The sequence below is a fragment of the Chiloscyllium plagiosum genome, unplaced genomic scaffold (genome assembly GCF_037043375.1).
Source record: "Chiloscyllium plagiosum isolate Xiang-an unplaced genomic scaffold, Cpla_swu_hap1 HiC_scaffold_5, whole genome shotgun sequence".
In the NCBI taxonomy this organism is placed as follows: Eukaryota; Metazoa; Chordata; class Chondrichthyes; order Orectolobiformes; family Hemiscylliidae; genus Chiloscyllium; species Chiloscyllium plagiosum.
In genome coordinates, this window is record NW_028270143.1 from 116,727,017 (window position 1) to 116,740,404 (window position 13,388).

The window sequence follows — 13,388 nt, forward strand, 5'->3', positions numbered from 1 at the left end:
ATTCCAAGTGAGGTCGCACTAGCGTTTTGTCGAGTTGCAGCATGACATCACGGCTCCGGAACTCAATCCCTCTACCAATAAAACCAACACACCATATGCCTTCATAACAGCACTATCAACGTGGGTGGCAACATTCAGGGATCTATGTACATGGACACCAAGATCCCTCTGCATATCCACACTACCAAGAATCTTTCCATTGACCCAGTATTGTACCTTTCTGTTATTCTTCCCAAAGTGAATCACCTCACATTTATCTGCATTGAACTCCATTTCCCATTCCATTTGAATGGTGGCACAGGCTCAAGGGCTGAATTGTCCAGTCCACCTCCTGGTTCTTATGTGGCTTGGTGTTGATCTTTGTTCAGTAGTATTGCTCAGAAATGTCTCATGACATTTTACTCTGTTAAAAGCACAGTGCAAGTGCAAACTGTTAAAGGGGATATTCTTTAAGCTGAAGTTCAGCTTCTATAAAAGGAGAAGCCTCCATTTTTATCTGATAAACATCCTCATGATATTTGCAGCAGTAATTGGATTTGAGCATAACATTAGTCATCTTTGCTTCCTCTGAGCAAACGCATTGCTCGACAGTGGTTGAATCCATCAATTTCCATCTTTATTACATGACAGCCCAGGATTTTAACCTTCGAGCAGGTCTTAGTTGATGGGCTGAAGGGCCATTTTCTGTGCTGTAGACCTCTAAGACACTATGACTATGGTGTTATCACACACATTGTTGTATTATTTAGAATACAGAGCAACCAGTGTCATGTGTACTTTAATTGCATTGCAGGCAATAGGCATTTACGTTACGAGGCTTCAGCAGTTGACTTGCTGCCTTCTAGCAAAAGGCATTTGCTTCCAATGACTGGGAGCTTTAATCAAAATAGATGTGATGTCATTCTATTGGGAGAAGTCAGGCCTGGCCAATCATTGCCTGGGGTTCTCGACACAGTGTGGTCTCCTTTTTCAGTCTAACCGATCCAAGCTATTTTAAAGCCACATTATGCACAGCTGCACTTGACAATTAGCTGCAGGAGTCTCGTAGCTACATTTCTTCATTCAGTGTACTCAAGTGAAGCTAAGAATCCTGGAGCTATCGAATAGAATAGTCAACTTGTATCTTGAACATTGTGTGCATAAAGGGGAACACTATTTTTAGCTGGGGAAGGAAAGAGCTTTGCTGATTTTTTTCTTTGGTTACTGTGTGTAGGTGTGTGTCTGTGTGTATGTAGGTTTGTGTGTGTGTTCTGAGGACCAGCTGCATTGATTTACTTCCTGACCCAGCACTGAATACTGCTTGTCCAGTGCAGCCTCTTACTCACCCAACACTTGGCATGAGTGACTGCCACTGCTGCTGTGCCCGTTACTGCTCATGAAGCGTTTTGGCAGCCTTAGAGGGAGTAAGAAACGAAAGGACCAGGAGGAAAAATCAGAGAGACGCCAGTCAGAACCACATGGCCTCTTAGGTAAGGAAGTGATGGTTATGGGTCGTATTTAGGAGCTTGTATCATTTCAAGATAACTCATGTTTTGCGTCTGTAATTCTACCAATTTACTGATTGACGAAGTTTGGTCTGCCCCTGCTCCCCACCAGACCCAACCTTTTGATATCATAAGAATGTTAATGTAATACATTATCTAGCTGAACTGGTTGTTTATTTCATTAATGTTTATGGGGGCTTGCTGTGCAGTTGGTGGCTGTGTTTCATGCATTGCAACAGTGATTGCAAGTCAAGAAGCACCTTATTAATTTGAGTCTAAAAGGCTCTAGAAGTGCTCATGTGTGCCAAATTGGTATTTTTAATAAAATAAATGCTTTCATGGTAAGCAATTTGACACAGATTGGTGAATGGCATTGGAGAATGAAACAAACTGAATCATGGGCTTTCTTTGTGACAGAGAAACCTTGACACACTCCCCACCCCACACCCCCTCGAATCGATACATTGTTTTTTGTGGCCAGATGAGACATTAACTGCAGGAACCAAGTAAAATCAGAGGGTGTTGAGCTTCCTTGTTCTTGAGTGTTCCCAGGGATCAGTCAACTGGTCACTTTGGGGTAGGATACAGTGGTACAGTGAGCAAGGAGCAAGTTACCTACCTGTTGTTTCCATTGTTCAACATTTTAGTGAGTGGGGAAGAGATGAAAGGGCGTACTCCTGAATACTCTAGCAATAACTACAAATCTGACTTTCTTATTAAGTAAAGTAATTATTATGCTCCATTTCTTCAAGGGCAAGTCAAAATACAATAAGAAATTACAGCTAGTGTGTTTAACAGGTCTAGAGTGCAAATCTTTAAAAAAATTCACACTTCTGCAGCCGCATTCTTACTTTCTAAACAGCCCGAAGCACTTCACAGTCAGTTATGTCGTTTTTGAAGTATCATGATGTGTGATAGAGAAAGTGCAACAGCCAATTCTGAGCACAGCAAGCTCTTGTAAACAGCAATGTGATAATGACATTTCATCTGTTCAAATAATGTTGGATGAAGGATAAGTATCTGCCACTATGCCGGGCAGAGCTCTCCTGCTCCTCATTAGAATAGTGGCACAAGATCTTTTATATTCATTCTTATGTTTTGTTCATAAGAAAAGTAGTTATGCGGTTTCCCCTTTCAATCAGCCTCTTTATTCACCCCTTTTTCTGCTTGTCATTTCAATGAATTTTTAACTGTTTAAGTGCTGTGACTGTAAAAGACACACAGAGACAGGTTTTATTTTATTTATAGAAACAAAGGATATAGTGTTTATTGTCTTAATTCCAATAGATTTAAAGTGTTTCAATTCACATTGCACGCACCCAAGAGTCTTACAAGTAAGTTACACACATATCCCTAGATTTTGATCTCTCTACTATTGACAGCATGTCTTCAGCTGCCTAGGCCATAAGCTTTGGAATTCCCTCTCTGAAGTGAAACATGCAGGTTCAACAAACAGGGAAGCAAATCATTTGTTAGTTACATTACAAAAGTATAATATTCGAGAAATCTGATCACAATTATAGAATCCCTACAGTGTGGAAACAGGCCATTTGGCCCAACATGTCCACACCAACCCTTCAAAGAGTTAACCACCCTGACCTGTTCTCCTAACCAATACTCTACATTTCCCCTGACTAATGCACCTAACCTACATATCCTTGAACACTATGGGTAATTTAGCATGGCCAACTCACCTATTTGCACATCCTGACGAAACCCACACAGACAGAATGTGCAAACTCCACACAGTTACCCAAGGCTGGAATCGAACCCAGGTCCCGTGAGGCAGCAGTGCTAATCACTGAGCCACTGTGCTGCTGTTATAAAGGTCATTAGTATGGGCACACATGTTGTGTGCCTCCTTAACATTGAGACATGGAGGGAAGGTTAAACTATTTCAGAGTATCCACATGAAAGCAAATCATATACAGATCTTGCAGGTTGATGCGTTTGATGGTTATGGGCGTTGATTGGTGACTTTTCCAGGTTTATGCGCAGAGACAATTTAAATTCATGGGGTCTTTGCCTCTGAGGTTAGCAACTGTTTGGTTTGTATTGAGGATGCTGTTGGCAGTTTATAGCTGGTCACATATATGCAAGGTCACGGAACAGTTGGAGAGGAAGAGAGAGCATGAATTCTCTTTTTGTCACTGCCCCTTGCCGACTCATTATGGGAAATAATTCCTAATTAACAGAAAGGGTTAGCATTCTCCCACACTACCTCTTGCAAAAATGCCATCCCGTATTCCCAATTCCTCCGCCTCCGCCGTATCTGCTCCCAGGAGGAGCGGTTCCACCATAGAACACACCAGATGGCCTCCTTCTTTAGAGACCGCAATTTCCCTTCCCACGTGGTTAAAGATGCCCTCCAACGCATCTCATCCACATCCCGCACCTCCGCCCTCAGACCCAACCCCTCCAACCGCAACAAGGACAGAACGCCCCTGGTGCTCACCTTCCACCCTACCAACCTTCGCATAAACCAAATCATCCGCCGACATTTCCGCCACCTCCAAACAGACCCCACCACCAGGGATATATTTCCCTCCCCACCCCTCTCCGCCTTCCGCAAAGACCGTTCCCTCCGTGACTACCTGGTCAGGTCCACGCCCCCCTACGACCCACCCTCCCATCCTGGCACTTTCCCCTGCCACCGCAGGAACTGTAAAACCTGCGCCCACACCTCCTCCCTCACCTCCATCCAAGGCCCCAAAGGAGCTTTCCACATCCATCAAAGTTTTACCTGCACATCCACTAATATCATCTATTGTATCCGTTGCTCCCGATGCGGTCTCCTCTACATTGGGGAGACTGGACGCCTCCTAGCAGAGCGCTTTAGGGAACATCTCCGAGACACCCGCACCAATCAACCACATCGCCCAGTGGCTCAACATTTCAACTCCCCCTCCCACTCTGCCGAGGATATGGAGGTGCTGGGCCTCCTCCACCGCCGCTCCCTCACCACCAGACGCCTGGAGGAAGAACGCCTCATCTTCCGCCTCGGAACACTTCAACCCCAGGGCATCAATGTGGATTTTAACAGTTTCCTCATTTCCCCTTCCCCCACCTCATCCTAGCTTCTAACCTCCAGAAACTCGATCCCCTGACCTGTCCGGACTTGTCCGACCTGCCCAGCTCCTTTTCCACCTATCCACTCCACCCACTCCTCCCTGACCTATCACCTTCATCTCCTTCCCCACTGACCTATTGTACTCTATGCCACTCTCTCCCACCCCCACCCTCCTCTAGCTTATCTCTCCATGCTTCAGGCTCTCTGCCTTTATTCCTGATGAAGGGCTTTTGCCCGAAACGTCGATTTTGCCTGTCCTCGGATGCTGCCTGAATTGCTGTGCTCTTCCAGCACCACTGATCCAGAATCTGGTTTCCAGCATCTGCAGTCATTGTTTTTACCTCGTTGATTTTAACCCTACTGCGAATCCTCTTGCAAGGATGCCTGCCTTGAAGAAGTTTTCCTCCTCTCTCTACAAGAATCTCAGGGAGTCTCTCTCTCATTGCAACTCCCAGGTCATTTCCTCAGCCCTGAAACTCTTCAACCATGTCCTGAAACAAACTCGGTATCACAGCCACATTTGCTTCCTCAGTGCCTGTCTCCGTAACCAACTCACCCCACACGGACTCCGGACCACCTTTAAACCAGCAGAGTTCGGACCCGAACAGGACAAACAGTACAGATTACAGATTCAAAAACACCAGCAACGGTTCTCCATCAAGATCCTCCGCTCCACGCTTGCAGCAATGCGCCGGTACCTAACCTCTCTACAGTCTGCCCTGCCTCAACTGAGGGCCACACTCTCTCAGAATTGCAAAGGACCCACTCTGTACTACATCCTCAGGAGAATTCATACTCTCAACAAACAGTATTTCAATTCCATCTCAAACATCAAAAACTGTAAGTACAACAAACTTTTATCTACCCAGCTCCATAACCAGCGCTCCTTGAACATTCCAGAAGATTCCCCTGGCCTCGGAAACGCCATTAGCCATGCGGCTGATGCAGCTACCACCCCCACGCTGATTGATGATGTCACTTCTGCCCCCATCATGGCCACTCCCACAGCCACTTCCGGCCCTCACATCATCGCCGATGCCACACCCTCAGTGACTTCCGCCACCCCTACTGCCGTGTCTGCCACCACTTCCGCCCCCACCAACGCCACTCACCTGCATTCTGCTGACACGCCCCCCACAGACCCCTCTGTCACTATCCCCACCCCCCAGAACCCTGAGGGGAACACTACCCCTGCTCATGACTCTACCCCCATTCCCCCCACCATCACACCCACTCCAGGTACTGGCTCCGACCCCACTCCCAGCTCTACACCCACACCAGCTCCCAGCTCCCAGCCCTGCCGAGTTTTCACCATCCCCCCAGACCTCCCCCTCACTGAGGACGAACGATCAGTCCTCAGCAAAGGACTCACCTTCGTCCCCGTCCGTCCACGCATCAATGAATTTAATACACGCCGTGACATCGAACAATTCTTCCGTCGCCTCCGCCTCCGAGCTTACTTTCACAATCAGGACTCCCGCCCACCTTCTGAGGACCCCTTCGCCCACCTCCAACACACTGCATCCACCTGGACACCCCGCGCTGGCCTATTACCTGCCCTCGACCTCTTCATTTCCAACTGCCGCCGGGACATTAACCGCCTCAACCTGTCGACCCCCCTCCCCCACTCCAACCTCTCACCCTCACAACGCGCAGCCCTCCAATCCCTCTGCTCCAATCCTGACCTCACCATCAAGCCAGCGGACAAAGGGGGCGCAGTGGTAGTCTGGCGCACTGACCTCTACATCGCTGAAGCCAAACGCCAACTCGAGGACACCTCTTCCTACCGCCCCCTTGACCATGACCCCACCCCCCATCACCAAACCATCATCTCCCAGACCATACAGAACCTCATCACCTCAGGAGATCTCCCACCCACAGCTTCCAACCTCATAGTCCGGGAACCCCGCACTGCCCGGTTCTACCTCCTTCCCAAGATCCACAAGCCTGACCACCCTGGCCGACCCATTGTCTCAGCATGCTCCTGCCCCACTGAACTCATCTCTACCTACCTCGACACTGTCCTATCCCCCCTAGTCCAGGAACTCCCCACATACGTTCGAGACACCACCCACGCCCTCCACCTCCTCCAAGACTTCCGTTTCCCCGGCCCCCAACACCTCATCTTCACCATGGATATCCAATCCCTCTACACCTCCATCCGCCATGACCAGGGCCTCCAAGCCCTCCGTTTTTTCCTCTCCAGACGTTCCCAACAGTACCCCTCCACCGACACTCTCATTCGTTTGGCCGAACTGGTCCTCACCCTTAACAATTTCTCCTTTGAATCCTCCCACTTCCTCCAGACCAAAGGGGTAGCCATGGGCACACGTATGGGCCCCAGCTATGCCTGTCTCTTTGTTGGCTACGTAGAGCAGTTGATCTTCCGTAATTACACCGGCACCACTCCCCACCTCTTCCTCCGCTACATTGATGACTGCATTGGCGCCACCTCGTGCTCCCGCGAGGAGGTTGAGCAATTCATCAACTTCACCAACACATTCCACCCTGACCTTAAATTTACCTGGACCATCTCTGACACCTCCCTCCCCTTCCTGGACCTCTCCATCTCCATCAGTGACGACCGACTTGACACTGACATCTTCTACAAACCCACCGACTCCCACAGCTACCTGGATTACACCTCTTCCCACCCTACCTCTTGCAAAAATGCCATCCCGTATTCCCAATTCCTCCGCCTCCGCCGTATCTGCTCCCAGGAGGAGCGGTTCCACCATAGAACACACCAGATGGCCTCCTTCTTTAGAGACCGCAATTTCCCTTCCCACGTGGTTAAAGATGCCCTCCAACGCATCTCATCCACATCCCGCACCTCCGCCCTCAGACCCAACCCCTCCAACCGCAACAAGGACAGAACGCCCCTGGTGCTCACCTTCCACCCTACCAACCTTCGCATAAACCAAATCATCCGCCGACATTTCCGCCACCTCCAAACAGACCCCACCACCAGGGATATATTTCCCTCCCCACCCCTCTCCGCCTTCCGCAAAGACCGTTCCCTCCGTGACTACCTGGTCAGGTCCACGCCCCCCTACGACCCACCCTCCCATCCTGGCACTTTCCCCTGCCACCGCAGGAACTGTAAAACCTGCGCCCACACCTCCTCCCTCACCTCCATCCAAGGCCCCAAAGGAGCTTTCCACATCCATCAAAGTTTTACCTGCACATCCACTAATATCATCTATTGTATCCGTTGCTCCCGATGCGGTCTCCTCTACATTGGGGAGACTGGACGCCTCCTAGCAGAGCGCTTTAGGGAACATCTCCGAGACACCCGCACCAATCAACCACATCGCCCAGTGGCTCAACATTTCAACTCCCCCTCCCACTCTGCCGAGGATATGGAGGTGCTGGGCCTCCTCCACCGCCGCTCCCTCACCACCAGACGCCTGGAGGAAGAACGCCTCATCTTCCGCCTCGGAACACTTCAACCCCAGGGCATCAATGTGGATTTTAACAGTTTCCTCATTTCCCCTTCCCCCACCTCATCCTAGCTTCTAACCTCCAGAAACTCGATCCCCTGACCTGTCCGGACTTGTCCGACCTGCCCAGCTCCTTTTCCACCTATCCACTCCACCCACTCCTCCCTGACCTATCACCTTCATCTCCTTCCCCACTGACCTATTGTACTCTATGCCACTCTCTCCCACCCCCACCCTCCTCTAGCTTATCTCTCCATGCTTCAGGCTCTCTGCCTTTATTCCTGATGAAGGGCTTTTGCCCGAAACGTCGATTTTGCCTGTCCTCGGATGCTGCCTGAATTGCTGTGCTCTTCCAGCACCACTGATCCAGAATCTGGTTTCCAGCATCTGCAGTCATTGTTTTTACCTCTTTTATTCTCCCACACGGCCTATTTTCACAATCTAGACACTTACTAAAAATGGTCACAACAAGCTAGGACACACTCATTCCAAGTGTTTGTGTTAATTGCTTCTTGTAGTGAGTTGTCTGAAAAATTTAAAATGGAGATTCTCTTGACACGTAGACATAGGGAGGATGTTTCCTCATGTGGGGTAATCTAGAATGAGAATTCTTCATTTTAGGATAAAGATCTAAGAAGAAACCACTTCTCTCGGAGAGTCATGAACCTGTGGAATTCACTGCCTCAGAGTGCAGGGATGCTGGGACATTGAGTAAATTTAAAGAAAAAATACAGACGTTTAATTATTATTGGGTTGATGGGTTATAGGGAATCAGCAGGAGAGTGGTATTGAGGCCAAGCTGAGATCAGCCATGATCATATTAAATAGCAGAGCAGGCTCGAGGGACTGCGTTGCCTAGTTCTTGTTCTTTTATTCTCAGAAAGGGCCATTGTTCAAAGCGATGAGGTTAACTAATTGATCAGTGCCCAGTTCACACGATTGGCCATTCACACTCGTTGCAGCTGATTGTTTTTGTGGTCAAGCTCGAGATAGAATATTTCCTTTCATAGAATCAGAGAATCATGCAGTGCTTTCTGACAGTCTTCTAATTTGCAAACTGGAGTTGTGTAAAAACTTATTCTGTGGTTGTCCAATCAATAAATTAAGTCTTTCTTGATTGAAGCATGGTTTTAAGACACTATGGAGTCTCTGTTTCACATCTCATTTGAAAGATGGTTTTGCTGAAATTAAAACTAGCTACTAATTTCAGCTCCGTACATTCACTGAACTTTAACCTAGGTCCCTACATTCACTGAACTAAACCCAGCTCCCTACATTCACTGAACTAAACCCAGCTTCTTACATTCACTGAACTAAACCCAGTTCCCTGCATTCACTGAACTAAACCCAGTTCCCTATATTCACTGAACTAAACTCAGTTCCCTACATTCACTGAACTAAACCCAGCTCCCTACATTCACTGAACTAAACCCAGTTCCCTATATTCACTGAACTAAACTCAGTTCCCTACATTCACTGAACTAAACCCAGCTCCCTACATTCACTGAACTAAACCCAGCTCCCTACATTCACTGAACTAAACCCAGTTCCCTATATTCACTGAACTAAACTCAGTTCCCTACATTCACTGAACTAAACCCAGCTTCCTGCATTCACTGAACTAAACCCAGCTTCCTGCATTCACTGAACTAAACCCAGCTCCCTACATTCACTGAACTAAACCCAGTTCCCTATATTCACTGAACTAAACTCAGTTCCCTACATTCACTGAACTAAACCCAGCTTCCTGCATTCACTGAACTAAACCCAGCTCCCTACATTCACTGAACTAAACCCATTTCCCTATATTCACTGAACTAAACTCAGTTCCCTGCATTCACTGAACTAAACCCAGTTCCCTATATTCACTGAACTAAACTCAGTTCCCTGCATTCACTGAACTAAACCCAGTTCCCTATATTCACTGAACTAAACCCAGCTTCCTACATTCACTGAACTAAACCCAGTTCCCTATATTCACTGAACTAAACTCAGTTGCCTACATTCACTGAACTAAACCCAGCTTCCTACATTCACTGAACTAAACCCAGTTCCCTATATTCACTGAACTAAACTCAGTTGCCTACATTCACTGAACTAAACCCAGCTTCCTGCATTCACTGAACTAAACCCAGCTCCCTACATTCACTGAACTAAACTCAGTTGCCTACATTCACTGAACTAAACCCAGCTTCCTGCATTCACTGAACTAAACCCAGCTTCCTACATTCACTGAACTAAACTCAGTTCCCTATATTCACTGAACTAAACTCAGTTGCCTACATTCACTGAACTAAACCCAGCTTCCTGCATTCACTGAACTAAACCCAGCTTCCTACATTCACTGAACTAAACTCAGTTGCCTACATTCACTGAACTAAACCCAGTTCCCTATATTCACTGAACTAAACTCAGTTGCCTACATTCACTGAACTAAACCCAGTTCCCTATATTCACTGAACTAAACTCAGTTGCCTACATTCACTGAACTAAACCCAGCTTCCTGCATTCACTGAACTAAACCCAGCTTCCTACATTCACTGAACTAAACTCAGTTGCCTACATTCACTGAACTAAACCCAGCTTCCTGCATTCACTGAACTAGACCCAGCTTCCTACATTCACTGAACTAAACCCAGCTTCCTGCATTCACTGAACTAAACTCAGTTCCCTACATTCACTGAACTAGACCCAGCTCCCTACATTCACTGAACTAAACCCAGCTCCCTACATTCACTGAACTAAACCCATTTCCCTGCATTCACTGAACTAAACCCAGTTCCCTACATTCACTGAACTAAACCCAGTTCCCTACATTCACTGAACTAAACCCAGTTCCCTACATTCACTGAACTAAACCCAGCTCCCTACATTCACTGAACTAAACCCATTTCCCTACATTCACTGAACTAAACTCAGTTCCCTACATTCACTGAACTAAACCCAGTTCCCTACATTCACTGAACTAAACCCATTTCCCTGCATTCACTGAACTAAACTCAGTTCCCTACATTCACTGAACTAAACCCAGTTCCCTACATTCACTGAACTAAACCCAGCTCCCTACATTCACTGAACTAAACCCAGCTCCCTACATTCACTGAACTAAACCCATTTCCCTACATTCACTGAACTAAACTCAGTTCCCTACATTCACTGAACTAAACCCAGTTCCCTACATTCACTGAACTAAACCCATTTCCCTGCATTCACTGAACTAAACTCAGTTCCCTACATTCACTGAACTAAACCCAGTTCCCTACATTCACTGAACTAAACCCAGCTCCCTACATTCACTGAACTAAACCCAGCTCCCTACATTCACTGAACTAAACCCATTTCCCTACATTCACTGAACTAAACCCAGCTCCCTACATTCACTGAACTAAACCCAGCTCCTTACATTCACTGAACTAAACCCAGCTCCCTACATTCACTGAACTAAACCCAGCTCCCTACATTCACTGAACTAAACCCAGCTCCCTACATTCACTGCACTAAACCCAGCTCCCGACATTCACTGAACTAAACCCAGCTCCCTACATTCACTGAACTAAACCCAGCTCCCTACATTCACTGCACTAAACCCAGCTCCCGACATTCACTGAACTAAACCCAGCTCCTTACATTCACTGAACTAAGCTGAAAATGTGTTGCTGGAAAAGCGCAGTAGGTCAGTCAGCATCCAAGGAGCAGGAGAATCGACGAATCGACTCCCCCTCCCACTCTACCAAGGACATGCAGGTCGTTGGACTCCTCCATCGCCAGACCATAGCACACGACGCCTGGAGGAAGAGTGCCTGATCTTCCTCCTAGGAACCCTCCAACCACAAGGGATGAACTCAGATTTCTCCAGTTTCCTCATTTCCCCTCCCCCCACCTTGTCTCAGTCCCAACCCTCGAACTCAGCTCCACCTTCCTAACCTGCAATCTTCTTCCTGACCTCTCTGCCCCCACCCCCACTCTGGTCTATCACCCTCACCTTAACCTCCTTCCACCTATCGCATTTCCAACGCCCCTCCCCCAAGTCCCTCCTCCCTACCTTTTATCTTAGCCTGCTTGGCACACTCTCCTTATTCCTGAAGAAGGGCTCATGCCCGAAACGTCGATTCTCCTGCTCCTTGGATGCTGCCTGAGCTGCTGCGCTTCTCCAGCAACACATTTTCAGCTCTGATCTCCAGTATCTGCAGTCCTAACTTTCTCCAATAAAGTAGAGACCATACATCCCAGATCGGGTGAAATTGACAAGCTGTTTATTGCAAGCAATATCGCTGGAAGAGAAATTGACTAGGCTGACACAGAACTGACCATCTGTACAGGTAGATCAAGGGTTCTCTTCCTTGAGCTGAAGATGGAGCCAGGTTTTATAGGAATCTTGTACAATAAGGTTAATTAAAATGGGGAAAGATATAGTGTATTTAGAAATAGAGTAATCTAGTTACGATGATGATAATTGGAAAACAGTTATCTGATGAATGCCCTGATTCTTGATTCAGTGCAACATCCTGACAGTATAAATGGGTCAAGAGATTCAAGTCTTCTTTGCAGTAAGGTGTTTCCATTGTCTTGTCCTGGGAGCAATGTCCTTGGTGGTGACCTGTTCTTTGTGTGGCTTTGGTATTGCTGTGTTATGAGACTGCCCTCGGGACTTTGGGACAACTGTGGTTGATCTAATATTGTTAGTGTGTTTTGGGAACTGTACTCCCTTGTCTGTAAGTGCTGCCTGGTTTCACTTGTCAGCCTGCTTGGTTCCCTGCTGAGGCATGCTGGGTGTTTTTTGGTATAGTTTGGCCAAGTTTGCTTTCCTATGTTCTGTGTGGGCCTATTATGGGTAGGCAGGGTGGCAGATCTTTTCTCACAGCCTTAATTCATCATGTAGGAGCAAATTACTGCAGATGCTGGAATTTGTACTGAAAACAACAAATGCTGGAAATCACAGCGGGTCAGGCAGCATCCATGGAGAGAGCAAACTTACATTTTGAATCTAGATGACTCTATCAGAGTTGAAGTGAAATGTGGAGGGGGCAACATTTATGCTATTGTTGGGAGGAGGGATTGGGGGTGTGACGGTGGTGGGGTGTAGAGTGCTGGTGGTGAAAAGGTGTAGAGTGCTGGTGGTGAAAAGGTGTTGATAGTTCAGATTAAGTGATCGGAATGTGAGAGTGGCAGAACAATGGTGTGACTACCTGTCAGACTGGAAAGAGAAGACAGTCCCATTGGGGTGGAGGAAGGGAGAAAGGACATGGTGACATAGAATGTAACAAGTAAACCAAAAGAAGGGGTCTCCCAGTCCCGGACAGCCCGCTTCTACCTCCTTCCCATAATACACAAACCGGATTATCCTGGTCGGCCCATTGTATCAGCCTGTTCCTGCCCCTCCAAGCTCATTTC

At 47.5% G+C, this 13,388-nt stretch overlaps 1 protein-coding gene across 4 annotated transcripts in view; it reads left to right on the plus strand.

Moving 5' to 3' along the window:
• The window catches only part of LOC122550126 (5'-AMP-activated protein kinase subunit gamma-2-like), a 470,860-nt gene that overhangs the window by 294,407 nt on the left and 163,065 nt on the right, over positions 1-13,388 (plus strand). Inside the window, exon 1 of one of the 4 annotated variants that reach the window (XM_043690755.2) lies at positions 1,014-1,469. The exons of the other annotated variants lie outside the window; for them this stretch is intronic. Coding sequence (XP_043546690.1) covers positions 1,376-1,469 — 94 coding nt within the window. The 5' untranslated portion in view covers positions 1,014-1,375. Of the gene's footprint in view, positions 1-1,013; positions 1,470-13,388 lie in introns of those variants that run through there. 4 annotated transcript variants of the gene reach the window in all.